We start from the raw sequence: 27,551 nt of genomic DNA on the forward strand, positions 1-27,551 counted from the left end.
CTCTGAGAGACCACCTCTGTCTAATTTATTTGAGGTCTTCACACTCTCATCAATGTAATCTATAAGCAATGAAGTACAAACATTTATGCCAGCATGAAGTGGAATTGCTAATAGACACTGCACCTTCCATTTCTGGGATTATCCAGGAAGGGCCTGATCTGAAGTCCAAGACTCTCTAGGTATGTTTGTGCTGCAGCTGGGAGGCATGATTCCCAGTATGGGTAGACAGATTTACACTAGCTTTCCTCGAACTAGCATGCTGAAAATAGCAGTGTGGAGGTCGCGGGCTCTGGCAGCAGCTCAGGCTAGCCACCAGAGCTCAGACCCGGAGGTTGGGCAGATTTGGATTTGAGTGGCTAGCTTGAGCCGCTGCTAGTGCCGCTGCATCTGCACTGCTATTTTTAGTATGCTAGTGTGAGGTGTGGCAGCACAAGTCTGCCTACCTGCTCTGGGAATCGATCTCCCATCTGCATTGCAGGCATATCCAAATTGACTTCAGTGAGCTTTGGGTCCATGGCAGCTGGAGCCTTTGAACTAAGTCATTTGATTTAAATGTCTCCGAGCTGCTGGCACGAGGTGTGCTTAGTGGAAGGTACTCAGTTCTAGAGTAAGTTTTCCCTCCCTTCCTGCTTCCCCCTCAGTGACCCAGTCGAGGTAGAGAGTGAAATCCTGAGACCATTGAAATCACTGGCAAAACTCTCATTGACTTCAATAGGTCCATGATTTCACCCTGAGCTTCTTGGCCTTTAGAAGTCAGATGAAGACCCATTTGTCTTCACAAGCATTTATGAGAGGGCAGAGGCCGTTTATATGGAGAGGAACTGGTTTTTGCCTGTGATAAAAGTACACATTTGACACGTGTGTATCCTGAGTGAAGTGGAAAGGTGCATTTTTATAAACCTGTAAGTAAGGCTGTGTCATCAGTACTGGAGCGTTCCATTTAACTTGTGAAATCCTTTGTTAGAAAATAATTTTCATAAATTTTCTTGGAGTAACGAATTGAGAGGAGAAGAGAGAGTTTGGAATAGCTGATGGAAGCTGCCTACTTGGTGGTAGAAATGAGTTCAGAGCTCAAGGCTCTGTCTTGGGCTGCTGGGTGAGGGAGAGGGTGAGACAGAGAGAGAGAGGCATACACACACTGGACAGAAAGAATACTTATTTATATCTGCTGTGGCACCTTCAGCTACTCAGGAGACGCATTGACTGACTTTGGCGGGGCAGTATCCTGGGGTTGGGCAGGTGGGAGGGAGAGTATTGATTTTTCAGATTCAAAGGCCTTTATTGAAAGCCCAAGTAAACATTATGTGAGGCTGGTATGAATGGAGCCCTAGAAGTATTTTTCTTCCAAGCAGCCATCTGTGGAGTAATATAGAAATTGTTCAAAAGCAAACATCAGCTCAGACTTTAAAGCCTGTCCTTGCACCTGTGCTTCTGATCTCCTAATATCTTGTATTTAAAAACTGCAAAAGGAGGTAAATAGTATTTCAGTAGTAGTATTTTTATTTCCATTTCAGAAATTATTACAAATGTCCTCACTAAATATTTAACACTTTACTGATATTCATGGACAACCTCTCAACCAGGCCATCCTCATCCCATGTCTGGACAACCACCTCCTTGATCTTCCTAACACCCATCTCCCCCTCTCCTTCCCTCCCAATCCATTCAAAGTTCAGCTTTGAGTGTTTGAGTGTTTGACCAGATCACTCCTCAGCCCTCTTTGAATCCCTCACCTGGCTCCTTTGGTGGAAGAGCTGCAGAAACATTTGTTTCAGAGTAGCAGCCGTGTTAGTCTGTATCCGCAAAAAGAACAGGAGTACCTGTGGCACCTTAGAGACTAACACATTTATTTGAGCATAAGCTTTTGTGGGCTACAGCCCACTTCATCGGATGCATGCAGTGGAAAATACAGTAGGAAGATTATATATATATATATATATATATATATATATACACACACAGAGAACATGAAACAATGGATGTTACCATACACACACTAACGAGAGTGATCAGTGAAGGTGAGCTATTACCAGCAGGAGAGAAAAAAACTTTTTTGTAGTGGTAATCAAAATGGTCCATTTGCAGCAGTTGACAATAAGTTGTAAGGAACAGTGGTGGTGGGAGGGAATAAACATGGGGAAATAGTTTTACTTTGTTTAATGACCCATCCACTTCCAGTCTTTATTCAAGCCTAATTTAATGGTGTCCATTTTGAAAATTAATTCCAATTCATCAGTCTCTCATTGGAGTCTGTTTTTGAAGTTTTTTTGTTGTAATATTGCGACTTTTAGGTCTGTAATCGAGTGGCCAGGGAGATTGAAGTGTTCTCCGACTGGTTTTTGAATGTTATAATTCTTGATATCTGATTTGTGTGCATTTATTCTTTTACGTAGAGACTGTCCGGTTTGGCCAATGTACATGGCAGAGGGGCATTGCTGGCACATGATGGCATATATCATATTGGTAGATGTGCAGGTGAACGAGCCTCTGATAGTGTGGCTGATGTGATTAGGTCCTGTGATGGTGTCCCCTGAATAGATATGTGGACAGAGTTGGCAACGGGCTTTGTTGCAAGGATAGGTTCCTGGGTTAGTGTTTTTGTTGTGTGGTCTGTGGTTGCTAGTGAGTCTTTGATTCAGGTTGGGGGACTGTCTGTAAGCAAGGACTGGTCTGCCTCCCAAGATCTGTGAGAGTGATGGATCGTCCTTCAAGATAGGTTATAGATCCTTGATGATGCGCTGGAGAGGTTTTAGTTGGGAGCTGAAGGTGATGGCTAGTGGCATTCTGTTACTTTCTTTGTTGGGTCTGTCCTGTTTTAGGTGACTTCTGGGTACTCTTCTGGCTCTGTCAATCTGTTTCTTCACTTCAGCAGGTGGGTATTGTAGTTGCAAGAACGCTTGATAGAGATTCTGTGGGTGTTTGTGTCTTTCTGAGGGGTTGGAGCAAATGTGATTGTATCGTAGAGCTTGGCTGTAGACAATGGATCGTGTGGTGTGGTCTGGATAGAAGCTGGAGGCATGTAGGTAAGTATAGCGGTCAGCAGGTTTCCAGTATAGGGTGGTGTTTATGTGACCATCGCTTATTAGCACTGTAGTGTCCAGGAATTGGATCTCTTGTGTGGACTGGTTCAGGCTGAGGTTGATGGTGGGGTGGAAATTGTTGAAATCATGGTGGAATTCCTCAAGGGCTTCTTTTCCATGGGTCCAGATGATGAAGATGTCATCAGTGTAGCGCAAGTAGGGCAAGGGCGTTAGGGAAAGTAGGCTTAAATAAAGACTGGGAGTGGATGGGTCATTACACAAAGTAAAACTATTTCCCCATGTTTATCCCCCCCCCCACGCCGTTCCTCACAACTTCTTGTCAACTGCTGCAAATGCACCATTTTGATTACCACTACAAAAAGTTTTTTTCTCTCCTGCTGGTAATAGCTCACCTTAACTGATCACTCTCATTAGAGTGTGTATGGTAACACCCATTGTTTCATGTTCTCTGTGTATATATATATATATAATCTTCCTACTGTATTTTCCACTGCATGCATCCGATGAAGTGGGCTGTAGCCCATGAAAGCTTACGCTTAAATAAATGTGTTAGTCTCTAAGGTGCCACAAGTACTCCTGTTCTTTTTGCAGAAACATTTGTGTGAAAAGCTATCGGATGGACTAGGTGGGTGTTATTGGCAGAGTGAAGGACGCAGGGGTGACCCAATAAGAGACAAGAACAGAAGTGCAGTGAGAGGTTCCCTTGTTTTGAAGGGCCTTATAGGTGAGGATAAAAGGTTGGAAACAGAAGGAGCCTGTTAAGGCTGCTCTAACTTACACCATCTGGCATGGTCCCCGAGGGACTGTCCTCCAGCTGGGGATATCAGAGCACAGTGTGCTCTGGGCCACTTCAATGTATCCCCCTGAGCTGGGGAATTAAATGCAGTCGCTGCTCCCTCTGCACTGCCAGAGATTCCTTTGTTTTTCAGTTTACAACAAAAACGTTACCCGCTACTCATCCCACTTCTTAGCCTGAATGAGAAATTTTCTCCCAAAATGTGAAGAAAATTATGTTTTAACCATTGTTGTGACTTTCCCTCTACGCCCTCTGCAATATCATAGAACCTTGTGAATCTGCACACCACTTAATCCTCAACCAAACTGTCTCTTTCTCCCCACATCTGAGCAAAGATTCAAACCCAGCATGATATAGTGAAATTTCCTATATCTAAGAGAGTGAGATATTATCATAAATAATTCAACCTAAACTGTAGTTGTCAAAATTAATGAGCAAAGTACATTTTGTGATCCTAGCTTTGTTGTTGTGTGTATTCACTTCCTTGCTAATTTGCAAAGATCAGGAGACCATTATCTTCTAGTCATTAGCAAGAAGTGAATTAGCAAGATTCTAATGTAATGCATTATTAGTGACCTGAGATGCAGTTTTTAGTGTTTTTAGTAGCCAAAATGTATGACTTTAGGAAAACAAAGTTCCAAGCACTTATGGGTCTTAAGCACTAACCCTTTTCCCACTTCAGCAGATATAGATTGGGAACTGATGCCCAAGGTCTGGGGCAGTGGATAGTTGTCACCTCAGGAAGGCATTGAACTTCTGCTGGATTAGGGAGTAAGAAGTGTCACAATGACACTTAATCCCCTCCTCCTGCTCTCCATTCCTTGCAAGTACATGGTGGGAAAGGTGCCATCTTCACCTACTCCCCACTCCGCTCCTCTCACGTGCTTGTGGGGAGTTGTCTTGTGCATGCATCTCTGTGATCCCAGTAGGTCCTCAATGGCCATGCAGGTAGGTGTTGGTGCAGTCTTGCACAGTCAGGTAGGAAGAAGGTGAAATATAGCCCATAATGCGCTGCTTCCAAACACTGTGCAGCATTCCACTCAGATTTCAATGGAAGAGCCACGAAAGCTTATGCCCAAATAAATTTGTTAGTCTCTAAGGTGCCACAAGTACTCCTCATTCTTTTTGCTGATACAGACTAACATGGCTACCACTCTGAAACCTGTAGTTATGCTGTGTGTTCATATACTTAAAGGAGACATATTTCTCTTTCCTTAACTTTTCCTGAAACTTTTAAAGAGATTTAAATCACAAAAGCTGTCAGTGTAATGTTCTGGGAGTCAGTTAATCACACACAATTAGTGAAATTCAGAGTCGATGATGAAATGTACAGTGCAATATATTATCTGTCTAGGCATTTATACTGCATTCATCATTGTGGTATCTGTCTAAACCTACGCCTTCCAATATCTAGAGCCAATCAGATCTTCTTTTAAGAACTTTTAAATCCCACAGCCGGGATTTGAAGGGCTCTGGGCTGCCCGCAGCCGCGGGAAGCCCTGAGCCCTTTAAATCCGGCCCCAGCCCGGCCGCCAGAGTCACGGGCGGGATTTAAAGGGCTCTGGGCTGCCCGCAGCGGCGGGGAGCTCTGAGCCCTTTAAATCCTGGCCCCAGCCCGGCCGCCGGTGCCATGGCCGGGATTTAAAGGGCCCTGGGCTGCCCGCAGGACCGGACCGGCTTCCTTACACCTCTGCAAAGCTTATTACTGTACTGAGGCAGCTTCCTGGATTTATAAAACGGAAGCAGGACTGATCCTGCAGGGTGTGGAGGCCCCTTGACTGCAGTGGGAGTTGAGGTTGCTTAGCACCTCCTACAGGTGCTTAGCTCTTTGCGGGGCCGGGTTTAGTGAGAGCATGATACTTGCTCTGTGAACAGTGACATGCCTTGGGGCAGGGATTGCCAAACTTTTCAGGGTCGCGCCCCCCCTTATCCCGGTCTGCGCACTCCCCACCCCCAAGCCAAGGCCAGGAGCACAGGGCCAGGAGCGAGGACCACAGCTGGGGGCGGGGCTACAGCAGAGCAGGCCTGGGTGGCGCTCCCTCCCTGCCACGTGGAGAGGCTGGCCTGGGCCACACCGGCCCCCCCCCCCCGAACGTTATGCGCCCCACAGTTTGGGGACCTTTCCCTTCAGGTTTAAGAATCAGTGGAAACTTTTTATTAATGGTGCACACAGGAGCTCATTAAGGGAACACCAGTCTAAGTGTTTCATTCTCTTCTCAATTACAGATTGACTTGGAGCCCGAAGGAAGAGTATATGTCATCATAGATCTTTCAGGCTCATCAGGTGAAGGTAAGACCTTTCGATATTTTATCTTGTTCCTCCCATGAATGGTGCTTTTTAAAAAGCTCTATCATGCAAATGTTGTTGGGAAAACCGTGTATTGCAGTATTACTTAACTAATCTGCACAAGCTCAGGTTAAAAAGAAAATGTTATCTTAATAAAGTATATTTTGTTGTACCTCTAAGGAATAGCAGTCCATGGTAGTCCTGGAATTATACACAGACAACAATAAAAAAATAAATAAGATAGTAACCAAGATGCAGTAGCTTAGAGCTGTTTAATATACCTGGAATTTATTTCCAAGTACTAATTTGTCTGGTTTGGGGGAAAAATGTGCTATAAACCTGACACTAACTGTTAAATTTGTAGAAATAGATGTTATACACATCAAGTGTTTCATCATACTAAATTATTAGTATTTTCTCCACTAAAGTATTCCCTTTCCAAGCAAAGTGCATAAGCAAAATATTTTCATAATAGAAGAGTAGTGGTTTGTATTTGGTAATACAGTACTTGCATATTGGCTTGGGGAAAACCCTAGAAATCAGGAAGATGGGTATTCCGTGGCAATTAAAGGTACTCCTCAGCAACTGTTTTTGCTAGAGATACTGCCAGCGGCTTCAGTGGGGGCAGGATCGGGTCATATATGGTATGAAACTAATTTACAACAGTCCAAACAATTAAGAGTCCCAAAGCTCTTCTCTGTATCGTCTCAAACATGCTCTTTATCAAGATTTTAGCTGCTGAAGTGTATTTGGTGGCATGGGGTCTTTTTTGGTGAGTCAGTTTAAGCTGTGTTCTTTTGAATAGTTACGTGTAATGCAGCCTATCTAAACAGTGTCTGTTGGGTCAGATTACTCAATGCAAATTCATGAGGGCCCTGGCAGGAGGAGAAATGCGGAACAGGAGTAAGCTACAGTTGTTTTGCCTGGATCACTTAAGAGATCAACAGAAGAATGTTTTGCATGTGTCATTTTGGTGTTCAAAAAGGAATAATTGATGTCCATGGGTAGTTGCTAGAAGTTGCACAAGCACATACTGTGCTTTTGCCTTATTTTTTTTAAAAACGTATTGCTTACAGCTGTTCTTACACTCCTGTGGCCACATAGGGCATTCTTCACACCCTTCATTCTTACATATAAACTGCATACATGATGCTTTAATAACAAACACATGCCCCCTAAGCAATTCTCACTCATGCCTCGAAAAGTTGTAAGACAATCTGCTTTGTTGTTTTACTCTCATAGATTGATTATCCAGTGTCTGCAGTATGTGGAACAAATTTCATGTTAGTACAAATAGCCATATTTTTTTCTTCTTTTTAATTGCTGTGTCAAGTTTAGAGCTCATAGAAATAAGGATCTAACAGTCCATCATGGTGTATGCAGATGTTCTTCAAAGTTTCCATTTGCAGTTCATTAATAAGATCTTAATTCTGCCTAGCAACAACCTCGCTATTTCAATCCTTTATCACACACTGCCAGTGGTGCCGAATTGCCATTGGATTTTGGTTTTCTTTTTTATGTGAATGGATGTCCCTAGGCTCTTTAAATCCTTAGGAAAAAAGAAAATCCTTTTGGAGAGGTGCACAGAATATAATAGAGATGAAGCTAATAGAATTCTATAGCAAAAATAATTGTACAGAGTTTATCATTTTTTGTGAAATTCTATTATCTTTAAACGATCCTACAGAATTACATAAGTATATACATTTCTCGTATAGACTTTAAAATAAGGCTGTCAAGAGATTAAAAAAATTAATCACGATTAATCATGCTGTTAAGCAATAATAGAATACCATTTATTTAAATATTTTTGGACGTTTTCTACATTTTCAAATATATTGATTTCAATTACAACACAGAATACAAAGTGTACAGTGCTCACTTTATATTTATTTTTATTACAAATATTTGCACTGTAAAAAACAAAAGAAATCGTATTTTTCAATTCACCTAATACAAGTACTGTAGTGCAATCTCTTTATCATGAAAGTTGAACTTAGAAATGTAGAATTATGTACAAAAAACCCTGCATTTAAAAATAAAATAATGTAAAACTGTAGAGCTACAAGTCCAATCAGTCCTACTTCCTGTTCAGCCAATCACTCAGACAAACAAGTTTGTTTACATTTGCAGAAGATAATGCTGCCTGCTTCTTGTTTACAAGGTCCCCTGAAAGTGAGATCAGGTGTTTGTGTGGCACTGTTGTAGCTGGCATCGCAAGATATTTACATGCCAGATGCGCTAAAGATTCATATGTACCTTCATGCTTCAACCGCTATTCCAGGGGACATACGTCCATGCTGATGACGGGTTCTGCTTGATAACGATCTAAAGCAGTGCAGACCGACGCATGTTCATTTTCATCATCTGAGTCAGATGCCACCAGCAGAAGGTTGAAGGTCTTTTTTGGTGGTTCGGGTTCTGTAGTTTCCGCATCAGAGTGTTGCTCTTTTAAGACTTCTGAAAGCATGCTCCACACCTCATCCCTCTCAGATTTTGGAAGGCACTTGAGATTCTTAAATCTTGGATTGACTGCTGCATCTATCTTTAGAAATCTCACATTGGTACCTTCTTTGCGTTTTGTCAAATCTGCAATGAAAGTGTTCTTAAAATGAACATGTGCTGAGTCATCATCCGAGACTACTATAACGTGAAATGTATGGCAGAATGCGGTTAAAATAGAGCAGGAAACACAGTTTTTCCCCCAAGGCGTTCAGTCACAAAATTAATTAATGCATTTTTTTTTTAACGAGTGTCAACAGCATGGAAAGATGTCCTCTGGAAAGATGGCCGAAAGCACAAAGACGCATATGACTCTTTAGTGCATCTGGCACGTAAATATCTTGCGACGCAAGCTACAGCAGTACCATGCGAATGCCTGTTCTCACTTTCAGGTGACATTGTAACTGAGAAGTGGGCAGAATTATCTGTCTGGCAATTAATAAGTGGGCAGCATTATCTCCTGCAAATGTAAACAAACTTGTTTCTCTTAGCAATTGGCTGAGCAAGAAGTGGGACTGAGTGGACTTGTAGGCACTAAAGTTTTACATTGTTTTGTTTTTGAGTGCAGTTATGTAACAAAGAAACCCTACATTTGTAAGTTGCACTTTCATGATAAAGAGATTGCACCACAGTACTTGTTTGAAGTGAATTGAGAAATACTATTTCTTTTGTTTATCATTTTTAGAGTGCAAATATTTGTAATAAAAATAATATAAAGTGAGCACTCTACACTTTGTATTCTGTGTTGTAATTAAAATCTACATATTTGAAAATGTAGAAAAACATAAAAAATATTTAATACATTTCAATTGGTATTCTATTATTTAACAGTGCGATTAATCATGATTCATTTTTTAAATCATCATTAATTTTTTTGAGTTAATTGCGTGAAATTAACTGCAATTGATTGACAGCTCTACTATAAAAAGATTCTAGAAAGTTATAGAAAGGTTGTGGATTTCTCCATAGGCAAGTTATACACTGTCCTACAGTACTGGTCTAAAACACATCTCACAGTAGTGATCAGGCCATGTTATGGGCTATTACAGTAGAATACTGTCATATACACCTCTACCCCAATATAATGCTGTCCTTGGGAGCCAAAAAATCTTACTGCGTTATAGGTGAAACCGCGTTATATCGAACTTGCTTTGATCCGCCGGAGTGTGCAGTCTCACACCCCCCGCTCCCCCCCGGAGCACTGCTTTACCGCGTTATATCCGAATTCATGTTATATCAGGTCACGTTATATCAGGGTAGAGGTGTATTTTGAAAAGAATGAGACTAGCAAACTTGATCTTATTTGTAACCAGAAACCTTGGTTTTCAACTCCAGTCCCTGGAGATGAAAGGCTAGTGCATTATAACCCATTACACCACCAAGACTCCTTTTCCTAAACATCATTTTTAGTTCCATCCTGGACCCACAAAAATCTAATTGTCCTGCAAAGTGAATTCCAATCATTAGCTTGTTTTCCCCCCATATGCTTCTTGCTTTGGTATGGCACAGTACCGGTAACAGTCAATCTTATGGTTCTGGCAATTTCCATAACACCGCTCTGCCTCACCCACAACAAAATCAAGGAATTTACGGGCTTCAATCACTCCTTCCCCCTTTGTGGATAGAGGAGTTGAAAACATGGCAGATCCCTAGCTGAGGCCATGAGAAGGAGTTTTGGCCTCTTCTCCACTGTTGTCATTGGACGTTGTGGAGGTCCAACTATAGATAGAAACTTCATATCAGGAGTTGGGGACCAGGCTGCCATTGGGAGAAGTGCTGGGGCAAGGGACTGTGTGCGCTGGCATTGCTACTTGGATTCCTCGCCTATTCCAGAGACAAGCTGGGAATCTACATAAAAGTTATTACAGCCAGAGGTTTTATTGACTCTTTTATATGCCCCCTTTCTGCATTGAGAAACATCTTTTAGAGCAGGGGAGTTCTGCCAGTGCTGCTCCACCAGAGAAGTGATGAAGAAGGCATTTGGACTCACCTCCAGTTAATCTCATAGTTTTACTGCAGGTTTTGAGGTATTCAGTGTTTTTTTCCTTAAAGCCCCATCTCCTGGAATCATGTTGTTGTCTGAGAATCTCTGCTTTCATTTAAAAAAAAAATGTCTAGACCTCATAGTTGCAGAAAAAAGCTTGAAATTATGAGCCCTAACGCCTCAGAAATCAGGAGGCAAATACAAAGATTCCCAAATTTATAGATAATTTGTTTACAATCTTATGATTTTTAAGATAATCATGTTGTCTAGGGCCTGCTCATAAGTTCTGAACATTTGAGGTCGACAGTGCTGCTCCTGAGACTTGCAGCTTTTGGCATCTGAACCATATATCCATTCTGCACTGGAGCGGGCGTCGGGAGCGGGAGAGGCAGAGAACAAGCTCTGCCCTTGATGAAATGAACTGTTGCAAATTGCAGTGGGAGCAATCTGGACAGAAGAGTTTAGGATAAAATGCTGAGTGGACACTACATTGTGGCACAGAGGTCCATATTTTCACAGGCTTGTGTCTGTCTAGCAGCAAAATTGGTACATTGTGCTTTCAAAACCAGTCCTCCACTTAGGTCTGCAAAATGCATAGCTGGGCACCTAAATGCCACTTGCATATGCAAGTGGTTGTGTTTGTACCATACAGTATTTAGTGCATACACAAATTTGGAGGGTGAAAAGTTTATTTTTAGATGTCATTTTGGCTCATGGCATGGAACATCAAGTCCTTTTCCACATAGTTACTAAATACATGTGGGCTATTTATAACACAGGTATCAGTGTGTGAAGATATTACATTTTATAGTGTTGGGCCCTGATACTGCAAAGATTTATGCATGTGCTTAAACACACCATGAGTAGTCCCGTTAAAGACAATAGGACAGGACTACTCACAGTGTACGTGCGCGTAAGTCTTTGCAAGATTGGGTTCCAAGTATATTAAGCCCTTCTCGGGTTCAGTGTATAAAACATACAAGAGAAATAGAGAGGCTGAATCTCTTTTATCAAATGGCCTGCAAATGACAAAGCTCTTTTTGGAGATTAAGGCAGTGCCAGAAAGGGTTCCCTAATCTAGACTTCTCCATATAAACTTTAACGCATAGGAGTCAAATAAAAAAATTTAAAACACTTTTGCATGCCAATTGTAGTTCAGATTGTCTTATCTTGGAGCTCAGAACAACAAAGGCCTGTTTCAGTTCAGGTGTAAGCAGAGTTGCACCTTGCTTGCACCCACTCTGGATTTGATGCAGGGGCTGTACTGGCAGTGCTGACACACTGGAGTTAGAAAAGCATTAGTGGGACTGGTTATGTTGAGTGAACCTTACAGCCTTCAAAGAACCTGCTTTGAAGTGGCTTGTATTTGATATTAAAAGTGCTTTCTAGGGATTTTCCTCTGCCCATATGTCTTTTCTACTTCTCTCTTACCTCATTTGTTCTAGGGATCTTTGAGAAGATACATGCACAAGATTAAGGGCCTCAGTTCTAATTGCAAATTCATTATGTTTTTGAGTGGTAAGGCATATTCTCAGGTTACAGCTTAAAAGAACAGCTTTGTCTTGAAAGCGTTGCCAAGTAGAACAAGAGAACCTTGGCAGGAGTTCTGACCTAATACACTAACCCCTACATTTGCAAAGAATTACACAGGGTTTTAGGAAAACATTTGCTGTTATTGGAAGTCATCTTTACCACTTTTAAAATTTAAGGGGAAAGGCCCGTTGCAGGTAAATAAAAAATGGCCAGCTTCTATGTGGCACGATACTCCTCCCTCCTTCCCCACCCTCCCCCCCAGATCTAAGCACTAATTGGCTGCTGTATCTGTCTCTGTGAGCAATAAAGTGAAGTACCTGAAAGAGAGAAAAGTACTCTGTAAGGCAGAAGGATTAATTATGTAATAGTTCATATTATGTCATAGATAAAGGTACAGGCATGAATCCTGCAACTCTTAACTTGTGGGAGTAGCTTTTACTCACTGACCTCAATGGGACTGCTCATGTGATTAGGGAGTGGGCCTTACAGGCTTGGAATTAATTTCATTCCCTTGGAGAGAAACTTCAAACCATGTATTAAAAGAACTTTCCAGACAGTTCGTTACATTCAGAGGCCCAAAATCTGCCCTCTCAGGTGTTCATCTTGTATTGGTTCTCCATTTTTCCATGAAATCAAGGGAACTTGACATGTTCAAAGTCAAAATCATAGAAATGTAGGACTAGAAGGGACCTCAGTAGGTCACCTAGTCCAGACCCCTGGACTGAGACAGGACTAAGTATTATCTAGACCATCCCTGACACGTATTTGTCCAACCTGCTCTTAAAAATCTCCAGTGATGGAGATTCCACAACCTCCCTAGGCAATTTGTTCCAGTGCTTAACTACTGTGACAGTTAGGAAGTTTTTCCTAATGTCCATCCTAAACCGCCCTTGTTGCAATTTAAGCCCATCACTTCTTGTCCTGTCCTCAGTAGATAAGAGAACATTTCATCATCCTGCTCTTTGTAACAACCTTTTGTGTACTTGAAAACCTGTTATGTCCCCCTTCAGTTTTCTGTTCTCCAGCCTAACCAGACCTAATTTTTTCAATATTTCCTCGTGTTTTCCAGAACTTTAATAATTTTGTTGCTCTCTTATGGACTTTCTCCAACTTGTCCACATCTTTCCCTAAGAACCCCAATTGAGACCTTATAAGTGTTGAATAGACTAGAAGAATTACTTCTTGTGTACAACAATCCTGCTAATATATCCCAGAGTGCTGTTTGCTTTTAACAGTATTACATGGCTGACTTATAATTAGGTTGTGATCCACTAATAACCGCCAGGTCCTTTTTCTGCAGTACTCCTTCATAGGCAGTCATTTCCTAGTTGGTATTTGTGCAATAGATTATTCCTTCCTAAGTGTAGTATTTTGTATCTGACCTTATTGAATTTCATCCTGTTTATTTAAGATCATTTCTCCAGTTTGTTCAGATCATTTTGAATTCTGATCCTGTTCCCCAATGCTCTTGCAACCCCTCCTAACTTGGTATCATCCACAAACTTTGGAAGTGTACTCTCTATGGCATTATCCAAATCATTTATGAAGATATTAAACCAGACCCAGGAGAGATCCCTGCGGAACCCCAATCAATATGCCCTTTCATCTTGACCGTGAACCACTGATAATTATTCTGAGTACAGTTTTCCAACTGGTTGGGCATCCCCCTTATAGTAGGTTCATCTCTGGCTGAAGAGATTGAAATCCCTGAGAGTCTGATGAATTAATACAATGGTGGTAGTGGAAACTTCCTAAAGCAGAGAAATATTTGTACATATTGAAGTGTCGAGTCAGAAGCTGCAGTACTATTGTAGCTTATTGTCCCTGCCTGCAGGTATATGGGATCTTGGGGAGCAATTACCACACGGGTGGGGTGCAAATTAATTTCTTTATTAAAGGAAAAAGGGAGTGGTGAGAATTTAACAATGAAATACGATGGGATGGGGTGTATAGGGTGTTTACAATAGACAATGATGGTGGGGCGGGTGTTTCTTATTGAACAGTGTAGGGAGTTCTAACAGTGGGGTACAGTAAGTGGGGTTTAGCACAGTGGGATACAGTACAGTTAATAAGCAACTCAACTTTATATAGGAACAGCTTTAGATACAATGTGGAATGTAAAACATACCAAAAGGAAATGCAAAATAAAATAGTAGCTTCTATATAGAATGGTCAACAATCTTAGATAGAATGTATTAAGTGGTAGGTGGCCTTATACACAATGTAACACAATAGTATTAATGCAAATACAAAGTATATCAGAAAGGTGGAATTAATATGTGAATCACAGTGCAATAATACAATATGGGTGATAAGTGAAATTATGCAGTGTAGACTTAATTTGTGAGGCTATGATAGCAAGAGTGTACCCAAAGGCTGGGTCAAGAAACAGGAGGGGGGGGAATGATAGTGGCAACTGATGAGAGATGCAGCTGCAAGCAGCGAGAGACTCTGAAGCCCTGCGAGGTAAGGACAACAGAGCAGTGTGTGTTGGGGGGGGGGGGGTTGGGAAGTTCAGATGGTGATGCAGACGTGGGGGAGAAAGCATCAAGGAGTTTGGGAAATTCAGAGGGTGATGCAGACACAGGGGAAAAAAGCAGCAAGGGATTTGGGAAGTTCAGAGGTTGATGCAGACACAGGGGAAAAAAGCAGCAAGGGGTTTGGGAAGTTCAGAGGGGGAGATTGGAACAGCAAGAACCTTATCTATCCTCTAACTTAATCAAACTTATATAAAATGACAAGCAGCTTCTACAAAGTAACAAAACAGGTACAGAATACAATCAGGCAATGACTTTTTAAATCTATCTTAACCAATGACTAGGCAAAACAACAAATATCACAATTCTAAGCAAACTGCAACAAGCAGCTATATGGAGCAACAAAACAACGAACTATAGCAAGGCAGGTGAGACTTACAAGCTTTACAATCTTAACAAACTATGACTTATTAAACTAAAGAAACAAAATCTATGGTGCACCTTATGCTATGGGGAAGTTACAGAGGGCAGAGTGGTATGTGCCCCAGAATACAGCCCCCAAGGAAGCCAAGGGAGGTGGCTGCAGCAGTGGATACAGCTGAAAACTGTGAGTCCAGGGCAAAGCCCACAGGAGCAGAGCTTAGCAGCAGCACCAACTTACTTTTAGTGGCAGAGTGCCACGGGGTTTAAGAGAGAGGTTTTAGGACACAGACCAAGGTTTAGCTTGAGTCTGAGTGCTGGGGAGACAGAGCCAGCAGCTAAAATAATAAAATAAAAGTATAGAAAGTTTCACAAAGGGATTCTTACCATCCCACAAGGCAGCAGCAGCAGAGGCAGAAGCAGGCACAGCAGCAGCAGCATCATCAGAGGATGCAGAGAGGGCTCAATTCGTTCACAATAATCAGGAGATCTCCAGGCAAAATTTGTTGTTCGTGGGGACGGGGGGTTTCAAAAACAGGGGTACGCTCAAAAATAAAACGAGAGCAGAGAAAGGACCCCCAGAACCCCTGGTTGATCAGACCAGGCAGCAATGCAAGAACCTTTCTGAAGTCTGTTCAAAAAATGTCTGTTTTTAAAGGCAAACCCTGGCAGCTTCCTGCCAGTAACTCTGATTGGTTCCCCTTCTCACAGGGAGGAGAGCAGGCAGGGAAAAACTGCAGGTAGCCACAGAGGCATGTTTGGACTAGCCCTGAGCCCAGAGGTATGACTCATGCCCAGGATCTTAAAAACACAATAGGTCTTGCAGCTCTGGACAGAGCCTACCCTACACCAAGCCCAGGTTTTAACAAGGTGATAACAGGACTAACCCTTTGAACAGGGCAGTGGTCCCACTTAGCACAAGTGGCCATCCCTTTGAGAAGGGCAATGGCTTTTGTTGAACAACTTAAGGGGCCCTCCCTTCGAGAAGGGCAGAGGCCCTGGTAAACAACTTAACAGCCAGGGAGGGGCGGCCACAGAGGAGAACAAGAACAAAATGGAGTAAGGGGACAGCTGTAAGAAACAAAATGGAGCTGTAACAGACACTTATCACGAAAGATGCATGGACAAAAAACAAGCACAGCAAAAGTGTTCCGTAAACAACTAATAGACATTCGAGTTAAAAATGTGTTGTCATTGTTACTGCTCCAGGATGCTTTATTTTAATGCTGCATGGCACATTAGTGTCTCCTTTATTAATTGAATATCCAATAAAGGAATAAATATGAAAAAATAAACTCACTGAAAGAAAAGACTTACAACAGACCTATTTTTATAAGGAGTCACCAGCAAGAAGTCAGCAGGAAGAAGTTTCCTAATACTCTTCCCATATTCTTTTGTTGTACTGCACCTAGTTCTAGCATGGCTTCTTGGTATATATCATGCCAATGTCTTACAAGAAGAACGTTCATGTTAACTGTTGTGTATGTGCATGTGGTATAGATGACTTTCAGCCAGAATAGCTTGTGTTACAACCTTTAACTCCTGCTAACATTTATCATTAATGGGGTCAATGGCTAGCAGAGAAGGGTATTTCCATTCATTCTTTCTATTCTGTTGAAGGGAAGAATCTTTTGAGATAAGGTACCTTATTCTTTTATTTCCTTGGCTGTTGTCCAAAGTCATACTGATTTTCCATATTAACTTGGTTTGGCTGCAGTGTAGAGTTTATTTCTCGAGTGAAGTACACCTATCAGGGCGGTTAAGCACTGGAATAATTTGCCTAGGAAGGTTGTGGAATCTCCATCATTGGAAATTTTTAAGAGCAGGTTAGACAAACACCTGTCAGGGATGGTCTAGATAATACTTAGTCCTGCCATGAGTGCAGGGGACTGGACTAGATGACCTCTCAAGGCCCCTTCCATTTTTATGATTCTATGAGTCTATGACATCCATTGATTATTTCATTGAGCTATTACAGTGGGGTTTTTGATCTACCTCTTGTGCTTATAAAACTTGTGACTGAGTTTTTTAATATCAGAAATGAGATATAAGAGCTCCAGTGTCGTCTCCCTGACTCTCTTGAACCAATTTCAGAGATGCAATGAAAGTTTAAAACTTTCATCCAAGAATTCATGGTAACACAGTGAGACAAGGTGGGTGAGTCAGTTTATAAACTATCATAACAAATGGTCATAGAAAGGGATAAGAGACGCACTTTGGCCAAACAATGGTTAAATCCCTCTTCAACAAAGTAGACTTTATATGGCTTGAAAGGGAAGACTCACCTATTTTTTACGTAGTTCTTGCTTTTTATTTGCTACAGCTTTCCTCTTCCACCTCCTTGCCATGTAAATTACACCAATGTACAGATACGTATGGTGGCTTGCACCACTATGTGAGTTTCACACCACCATTTTGGCATGTGGGCCAGTAACTATAGAATGATTCCGAGAACAGACTTGAGGGGACACTCAGTTATTTTTCTGACTGTATCATTATGAATGGCTTATAATAGCATTCTAAATAAGAACTATCCAGAACCACATTTCTTTGCATTAAGCACAGTAAGTTGTGATGATTAATTATCATCATCAGATGCCTGAGTTCATATTAGGTAATTGCCTTTTCACACAATCACACACAAGATTAAGATTTCATTTCCAGGCTTCCAGTGCTGCTGACTGGGAGAGCAACCTGAGGCAGAAGCCTCCAGCTCACATGATATTCCAGACAGAACTGAATCTCCATTAGACGAATCTTGAAGAAGAGAATGACCTGGAATCATTCCCATTTTTGTCCAGGTGCTCCCGACCGACCTCACCGAGGCCGGCCAGGAGCACCCATGTCTGCACAGGTACCCCCGACCAACCTAACCGAGGTCAGCAAGGAACACCCACGGGATGATGACAATGGCTAGCAATCCTATTGTACCGTCTGCCATCCGCAGTGTGTAGCACTGCAGTACCGCGTTGGCCAGCAGCACCCAGGAGACATACGGTGACAGTGAGCTGAGCAGGCTCTGTGCTTGCCATGGTATGTCATCTGCATGGGTAACCCAGGAAAAAAGGCGAGAGATGATTTTTTGCCGTTGTTTCACAGAGGGAGGGCATGACGACATGTACCCAGAACTACCCGCGACAATGTTTTTGCCCCATCAGGCATTGGGAGCTCAACCCAGAATTCCAATGGGCGGCAGAGACTGTGGGAACTGTGGGATAGCTACCACAGTGCAATGCTCCGAAAGTTGACGCTAGTCTCGGTACTGTGGACGCACACCGCCGACATAATGTGCTTAGTGGGGACACACCCAATCGACTGAATCAAATCGATTTCTAAAAATTCAACTTCTATTAAATCGACCTAATTTTGTAGTGTAGACATACCCTTAGTGTTCAGAATTGTGCCTGAATGTGGAGACTTATCAAAATCTTGTGATCTGTGAATGTCACTCCAAATCAGTGGTGGTTTGTCTTAACATATCTGTTCCCTTGAAATTCTTCAGGCTGGCATTACATTATGCTTCATAGCCAGATGCTTGCTACTGTGATTAGAGAATGGAGGTGGGCTGCAAAAGAATGCTGGCACTAAGTCTGAATTTCCAGAACATGGTTGCTGGTTAGATAACTTGCAACTAGACAGAGGGTTAGTGTGGAGGGCTGGGGGACGGAGGGAAAAAGCTGTCGTGATAATTCATAGACCAGCTCTACTTTTTCTAGCAGGATTTCTCAGTTTCTCAACAACTATAAATTACAGACAAAGAAATAAACCATGCTTTATTCCATCTGTATAGCTCTCCCACCAAGATAGAACTTTAACACCATCCCCCCGCAACCCGTCTTGGCAGTGGCATCTTCCCTTTAGATGAAGACCTGTCTCAGGCCGATCTCTCCTCAGCTGCAGGTGTTTCATTGTGGCTAACAGCAGCTGTTTGGCTCCCATCAGTAGAGTGGGATTTTAGAATAGAAATCTTTTATTCCATCTGTAGGTACAGCTTCCTTCATTGTACTAGTTCTCCCTATGATGAAGGACCCATTAGGGAGATTCTGCCACTTGTAGCTCAAGTACTAGGCTGATTCTGTAACACTAGTAATGTACAACAAACCATCCAATTCTTATAATGGACACATGAAATGAAGAACCACAAAGTCCATTAATAGTTTCACTGCATAGTCCCCCTGACCCTTTCCTTTCATAACCCAAGGTGTCTTGGGTCATCTACCTGTGACATCTAGTGTGTGGAATCCTAATCTTCCTGTACATTGTAGTGTAGTGTGTTTGCTGTCGTCCCTCTCCGTTCAGGCTCGGAGGGAGGGACGACAGCCAACACACTACAACAATCAATATTTATCCTAGCCTCCCGTGTAGGACAGACAGCATATATAGTCAGGTGCTCTGGTCCTCTGGGCAGGGCAGAGCAAGGAGCAGCCTTTAGCTCAGCCTTCTGGCTAGGGCAGGCAGCAACCAATGCAGTCAGGGCCCTGATCCTCTGGGCAGGGCAGAGAAATAGGCAATTTTTAGCCCAATTCTCTGGCAGGGGCCAACAGCAATCAAGAGTCAGGGTTCTGACGTTCTGGGAGGGGCAGAACAATAGCAGTCTATGGTCCAGCTTTCGGGCTGGGGCAGACAGCAGATAAAACAAGGCCCTTTGGCCTAAAGTGGGTAGGCTGTCACCTCACGGATGAGGTTGGCAGAGGGGGAGGCAATACGGGGACCTGGGCCCACCCTACTCCACTGGGTCCCAGCCTAGTGTCCTAATTGTGATGACTTTTTAATTGTTTCACCACCTATATATATATATATATATATCAATAATCACAATTAACCAACTTTTTTTTTAGTAGTATGAGACAATCTGTCTCTCTTGTGGTATCTAAGGTTTTTGCAGGTGGGAGCAAGATAAAAATGCAAGAAACAATATGGGAGTGTGTGGTGTTACCAGATTTGCCCATTACTTTGGGGTATGCTCATTTATTCGGGTTACCGTTCTGGAGAAGGAGATGCTGTAATTCTATCAACGTACTGCTTGTGTCACTTGTGTTTTCATGTGGAGCTCTACTTCTCCCTTCTGCAAGTCCCTTCCCAATGGAGCTATCCTGCAGGACCTAGGTTCCCCAGGGCTGGGTTTCTCCAATTCCAGAACTGGATGAGCACACACCCACCCACACATACATTAACAGAGCAAGTCTGAGCGGACCGGGTCAATCAGCACTGTCAAGCTGACCCCTTATATGTCTCTGGATTCACTGGGCTGGATGGAGCAGCACTTACAAGCTGACTCTCCTTATATGCCCCTGGGCTCCATGGACTGGGTCAAGCAGCACTTTCAAGCTGTCATCCTTATGCATCCCAGATTCAGCACGTCCCTATCCCCACTCTCACAACACAATTGTACTGGCAGTAACCTACTTGATGAGCAAACCCCACAGTATTCTGGGTGCTGCAGGGATCTTTAGCTTAGGTAAAAGAAGCATTGCTGTAGAATGAATGGGGGAAGCTAAAAACACAAAAGAGTAAAGTTCAGCAAGAGAGAGAGAAGCAACCAACTTAACCATAAAAGTTATTTATTGAATAATAGTGATAACTACACAAGGAGGGCTAAACCAACATAACCTACATTATTAAAGGTTAATACCTAAGGTAGAAAGGAAAACAGAGAGAGAGAAAGAGGCGGGGAGATCTCACCCACTCCATGAGGCTTGAACTGATCGGAGTTCCCAGGTGATGCTGGTAGCTCTGTCCTGAGGGCTGGAGACAGGCAGAGTCCCCAGTACGATCAGCCAGGAGAAGATGGAGTTCCAGTGGAACTGATGCCTAGTTTGGATCTAAGCATCAGAACCCTGACTAGACAGTGAGTAGGGATTTTTGTAGAGAAAATACAATGGTTCAAGGGAGAACAATACATTTGTTTATAGGTAAGCTGATGACTCAAGGGTTTTCTTTAGACTAGACAATAGGAGCTGATCACTCTTGGCTATGGGTGGTGTTTTCTTCCAGGGAGCTCACAATGCAACTAGACTGCTTCACTATTTGGATATCAATTAAGGATTCATTACTAGAATTGGTCTGATAATTGCTGAGCTGGGTGTGTGCAGACATAGGGTCATTCGCATCTGGAGCAGAGATTCCCATGATGCAGTGCTTCCCTGCTTTTTCTGGTCCCAGAATTCAGTGTGGTTCTCTGTTCTCCGTTCTCCATTCTGTATGTAAATTGAGAGGTCTTCCTGTCCCATCTTTCATGCAGATGAGGCTAGGGGAGTTGTCTCTGCTCTCCATTCTGTATGCTAATGGAGATGTCTTAATCTTGTCACCCTTGTCAGGAGGGGTCGAGGTGTGTCTCCCAACGCCCTTCACTGCTCTCTGCAAGGTTTTTCCTCTGATGGGTTTTGGTTTAAGCAGAGGCTGCGGGGGGGTGTCTTTCATGAGTCAGGCTGGATACTGCACCCTGGTTCCCCAAGAACACAAAGGTGTCTGGTATCAGTGGGAGTGAGAGTGGGTATTGCAGGATGGGACGGGAGCGGGATTGAAAAATAGTCCCATGCAGAGCTCTAGCCCCCGCACTCCGAGTCCCTCTCCAGGTGTAAGTCAATATCCAGCCAGAAGAATGGTCCCATACTTAGACACACCTTTCACCCCCACATCCCCTCAGTTGCCATGAGCAGAACTCAGCCACACGTCAGGGTATAGCCCTGACACTTTTGTTTGTAATTAAACTGATTTGAAGGTAGGATGGAATTGTTTTCAATTTTCTTTCTTTAGGCTCCTATGCTGCCAGTCCCTTGTTTTTGCAGGATAACAGCAAACATTAGTTGGCTCACAAATTTCAAATGTAAGTAGAATTGTTGTTTTCAAAAGCCATTTCACAGTTTATCAAGGGTGAGAAGAGATTTTCCCCTTTGGAGCCAAGCTGAGCAAAATGGGGCAGAGTATTCATTTCACTTACTCCTTTCATCAGCATCAGAAAACTAGTATCTCTCCAAGCCAAGGTAGATCTGAAGTTATAAAAAATAGATGTGTCGGAGAAAAACAGAGGTCTCACATTCAGGTTGGGTGCAGCAAGTCAGATACTTTATTATCTCTACCAGTTTCCCGGGTTTTGGCACTCCCCCCCCCCCTTTTTTTTTTCCTCTTTCCCACTCACCTCACACAATTCTCGCTTCTACAAATCTCACGTTATTAGGGTTACAGCTAGCCCAACTCTTGCTCACATAAGGAGACTATGTGGATTTGAAATCCCCTTCAAATCCCTGTCAATTCTTTCTCTACTTCCACAGATGTTTGAAATCAGATGAGTGCTTATCTTTCTACTGCATGATAAGTGTTCTCCTCCCAGGAGATTAAATCAATTTCAAATATGCATTTACTCTCAGGTCTTATTTTGATTACAGCAAAATATTTTAAGTGTGTAGTTGGGGACACATCTCAAGAATGAAAGTTCTTCAGTCTTGCTTTTTCTCCTCTGTGCTTGCAAGCCTTGACCTATGTTATGACCATCTGCACAGCTGTGTAAGAAACCTGCACCCATCCAAACCCCATCACTCATCTCCCTAGTTTGACTAGGGAACTGTTTTTCCTTTTGAATATCAGTTTTAATGTTGACCAAAGAATAATTCCCTACAGTATTTAGACTGCTGGACAGTCACTTGTTCTAAGATGGAAACTTTGTACAAAGTTCCATCATAATCTACGAGATGACTCTTTCCTTTGATCTGAAGTACTAAGAAGAATATTTAAGAGTTCAGGCTCTAAACTACAATAACACACTTATGTTCTCTTCAGAGCAGCATTCTGGGTTACATTTGGCCCTATGAGACTTGTTTGTGCTCCAGTGTAACTGGGTGTTGGTTGGTGTGTAGATAATCATTGCGGGAAAAACTAAGTCTGTGATTCAAGAGCAGGCATTTTAACACAGGCATAAATAGCTGAAGAGGGAGGAGGATCAAAGGTGGAGCTAAGAAATAGTCATGCATACTCCTATATCACTTTTATCTGTTCATTTTTCAATCAGCACTGTCAACACTAGACAGGTTGGCTTTGGTAACTGACAAACTCCTTTAGTTAGGAGGACAAATCTTCAGTACTAAGGGCCACATCTTTAGTATATGGTATAAGATGAGGTTGTCCAGTATGACCTTTTGTGCTTACAAGCCCCTTCCCAGCAAAGAGGCACTCCGTAGGGTGTTTATAGATATTTTGATTTTTATATGGTGAATGCTTTAGTAACAAGCATCTCTTTGTAGATTTACAGCCCTCCCTTGGATCATATCCAGTTAGTTGATGGAACATCTGGAAAGCATTGTATGTTTGTAATAGGCCCTTACCATATAACACTGGCCAAGCTTTTCAGGCAAAGATCAGTGACCTTTCCTTGGCAAGCTCTTAGCTATTTGCCAAAACACATGTCAAAGAGAGCAAATCATTGATAGAGAATTTAGTTTAAATAGATTTTTGTAGGACTGCAAGACTCTTTACTTTTTTGAGACGGTACTAGTAATTTGAAGTAGGAAAAGCTGTGAAATTGTATACGTAACATATTTCAAGTAAAATCTCTCTCTTTTGCCACCCTTTGTGCAATATATGCCCTGATTTTCACATGCTTTCAAAGGAAATTATGCAAAGGCTGCATTCTGCCTTTGGAGTAGCCATATTTATATGAGAAGGAAAGAAGAAAACTAGGAACCTCTCATTTACTCACCCAGTTTTGGGAACTGTTGATGGAAACAGACCACTAGATGTTTCACTTTTAAATCTAGAGAAGACCATGAACAGTAAATAAAATGAGATATGTTTAAGAAATGTACAATCTTCTGGGTACGTGTAAGAGTAGGTGGCTAGCCTTCCCCATCAGTCTTGGAGGGAGGCCACACCCCCTGGCTCTCAGGTCCTTAGCAAGGCAAAGGTTATTGGGGAATTAGCAGTCTCTAGGTAGGGCCAAGCAGCAAGTAGTCCAGGGCTCAGGCCTCAGGCAGGGTGGAGCACCAATCAGTCTCTGGGCTCAGGCCCTCAGGCAGGGCGGGACATGAAACAGACAGTCTGACATCCTGGCTCTGGCAGATAGGTTGACCAGATAGCAAATGTGAAAAATCAGGATGGGCGATGGGGGGTAATAGGTGCCTAGAGAAGAAAAATCCTCGGATATCGGGACTGTCCCTATAAAATCAGGACATCTGGTCACCCTACTGGCAGATGAAAGACAAACACAGGTCCTCTTGGCCTAAGGTGGGGTTGCTGCCCGCTGCAAGGCTGTAGAGGGACCCAGGCCCACCCTACTCCACAAGGTCCCAGCCCAGGGCCCTAACAGTGGCGGATGGTTCTGCCACTTGGTCAGCGGGGATCTGGCCGAAAGATGCCGACCAGTCTTCTGGCCACACACCCAGACTATAGTCTAGTGTCCCTGGGCTACTTCCTGTGACCCCTTTGCTCTGTACCTTGGTATCCTCCATCTTCCCAGCATGCCCAGTGGCAGTCCCAGAAGCTCCTCGGCACCCTGGTCAGCTGGCAGCTCTGCTAGCTCTGGCAAGTTCTCAGCACTGCAGGGTTCTCTTTGGGTTCCAGCTCCAGCAGTGGGTGGGAGGTGTCTGTCCCCTCTGGTGACTCCAGCCCACCTGTGCTGCAGGGCCCACCTTTTATATTTCCTGTCCTGCCTCTCTGCTTCCAGTGAGGCTGGTTTGGGTGTCCTGGCTCTGCCCACCAAGGGATGGCAGGGGTTCCTCCCTGCTAGTCTTGGGGAGAGGCCACGCCCCCAGACTACAGTACAGTTAAATAACATTCAATACTGGATACATTAGGCAGAATTTAATCCAAAGTGCATACTGTGCCACAGTATATCATCAGAAAATAACATTATTAATATTTTGACTGTAGTTATGGGTTTATAATCCTTGTATTCTTGCTATACTTCTAATCATCTTCTTGAGCTACAGTAGAATTCATTTAATCAACCCTCTGATAAATGGCTCATCTTTTTAACTGGTATTATTGCCAGGACACAGCTTCAGTATGGTATATTTTCAATTACTGAACAATGGATAAATGGCTCACAACCTGTGTTGTCTGCAAGCTTATTCCTAGCTTTTTACTGGTGTGCATGCTGCCATTACGCATCTGCATCTTGCTGTTCATTTCATGTTCTTGGACTGGTAATCAATCAGCATTCCCTTAACAGTCTCTGAGAATGTTTCAATACTTGTTCTATGCTTATTTTTAAATTGATTCATAAAATTAACATGAATATACACTTTCACAACTCTCTTAAACTTCTGTTAACAATGCTAATTGTTATTTTTTGTTTCCAGCTGCCCTTGTGAGCTTTTCAGTCCACATTTGAGAATTGTTTTTGGCCCTGCATCTGCTTGCACTCTCTGAAGAACAGAATGAGAATAGAGTCAGGTTCATAAGCTATGCTGAGGGCAGTAAATATTTGGTTTATGAAATTCAAATGACATTAAGGTCCTAGTGCTTCTCCTGTTGAAGTTATCACAAACCTCATTAGGAACAGAATTGTATATTAAGGCCATGTCTACACCACAAAGTTAAGTCAACTTTATGTAAGTCGACATCGAGCCTCCAATTTAAGCAAGTTGATCTTGCATGTCCACACTATGTTCATTGAGTTGGCGGAGTGCGTCCTCACTAGCAGGGCTTGCAACTATGCACGGAGCACTGCACTGTGGGTAGCTATCCCACAGTGCACCTAGCTGAGTGGAATTTTGGGTTGGGTTTGCAATGCCTTATGGGACCAAAACATTAGCACAGGTGATTATGGGAACATGGTGTTAGCCTCCCATGATGCACTTACCTCCCACTCTCCCTGAAATCAATGGCAAACAAACCAAGCCTTTTGTGCAAGCCTGGGTTACCCTCGCGGACACCACAGTATGATAAGCATGGACCCCGCTCAGCTGTACACCATTGTTGTGAACATTAAAAACACCTCACGCCTTATCCTGCAATATTTATGCAGCCGATACAGGAGCTGATGTGTGGACCAATGTGACGCCATGCAAGCAGCCCTGCTGGAAGACATAAAGCGGAGCAATTCACAGTTGCTGGCAACAGTCACACATCACCTTGACAGGGTTGAGCGCCGTTTCTGAGCTCAGGAAACTGGCTAGATGGTCGGGCTCAACGGGTAGTGATCAATGGTTCCATGTCTAGTTGGCAGCCGGTATCAAGTGGAGTGCCCCAAGGGTCGGTGCTGGGGCCGGTTTTATTCAATATCTTCATTAACGATCTGGAGGATGGTGTGGACTGCACCCTCAGCAAGTTTGCAGATGACACTAAACTGGGAGGAGTGGTTGATACGCTGGAGGGTAGGGATAGGATACAGAGGGACCTAGACAAATTAGAGGATTGGGCCAAAAGAAATATGATGAGGTTCAACAAGGACAATATGATGAGGTTCAACAAGGACAAGTGCAGAGTCCTGCACTTAGGACGGAAGTATCCCATGCACTGTTACAGACTAGGGACCGAATGGCTGGGCAGCAGTTCTGCAGAAAAGGACCTAGGGGTTACGGTGGACGAAAAGCTGAATATGAGTCAACAGTGTACCCTTGTTGCCAAGAAGGCTAATGGTATTTTGGGTTGTATAAGTAGGGGCATTTCCAGCAGATTGAGGGATGTGATCATTCCCCTCTACTCAGCACTGGTGAGGCCTCATTTGGAGTACTGTGTCCAGTTTTGGGCCCCACACTACAAGAAGGATGTGGATAAATTGGAGAGAGTCCAGCGGAGGGCAACAAAAATGATTAGGGGGCTGGAGCACATGACTTATGAGGAGAGGCTGAGGGAACTGGGATTGTTTAGTCTGCAGAAGAGAAGAATGAGGGGGGATTTGATAGCTGCTTTGGAACCTGAAAGGGGGTTCCAAAGAGGATGGATCTAGACTGTTCTCAGTGGTAGAAGATGACAGAACAAGGAGTAATGGTCTCAAGTTGCAGAGGGGGAGGTTTAGGTTGGACATTAGGAAAAACTTTTTCACTAGTAGGGTGGTGAAGAACTGGAATGGGTTACCTAGGGAGGTAGCGGAATCTCCTTCCTTAGAGGTTTTTAAGGTCAGGCTTGACAAAGCCCTGGCTGGGATGATTTAGTTGGGTTTGGTCCTGCTTTGAGCAGGGGGTTGGACTAGATGACCTCCTGAGGTCCCTTCCAACCCTGAGATTCTATGATTCTATGAAACAAGCATTGACTGGTGGGACCACATTGTTATGCAGCTATGGGATGACGAGCAGTGGCTGCAGAACTTTTGAATGCATAAGGCCACATTCCAGGAACTGTATGAAAAGCTTTCCCCAGCCCTGAAGTGCAGCAATACTAAAATGAGAGCTGCTCTGACAGTGGAGAAGTGAGTGGCAATAGCTCTGTGGAAGCTTGCAATGCCAGACTGCTACCAGTCAGTGAGGCATCAATTTGAAGTGGGTAAATCTATTGTGGGCTCTGTTGTGATCCAAGTTTGCAGGGCTGTCAACAGACTTCTGCTAAGAAGAGTAGTGATTCTGGGCAATGTGCAAGA

The 27,551-nt window shown here is 43.1% G+C and overlaps 1 protein-coding gene across 2 annotated transcripts in view; it reads left to right on the forward strand.

Moving 5' to 3' along the window:
* The window catches only part of PRKCE (protein kinase C epsilon), a 534,912-nt gene that overhangs the window by 159,116 nt on the left and 348,245 nt on the right, over window positions 1–27,551 (forward strand). For both annotated transcript variants that reach the window (XM_045011041.1, XM_045011042.1), the window contains exon 2: window positions 6,064–6,127. In XM_045011041.1, the coding sequence (XP_044866976.1) occupies window positions 6,064–6,127 (64 nt within the window). The remainder of the gene's footprint in view (window positions 1–6,063; window positions 6,128–27,551) is intronic.

Source organism: Mauremys mutica, chromosome 3 (assembly GCF_020497125.1).
Source record: "Mauremys mutica isolate MM-2020 ecotype Southern chromosome 3, ASM2049712v1, whole genome shotgun sequence".
Lineage (NCBI taxonomy): Eukaryota > Metazoa > Chordata > Testudines > Geoemydidae > Mauremys > Mauremys mutica.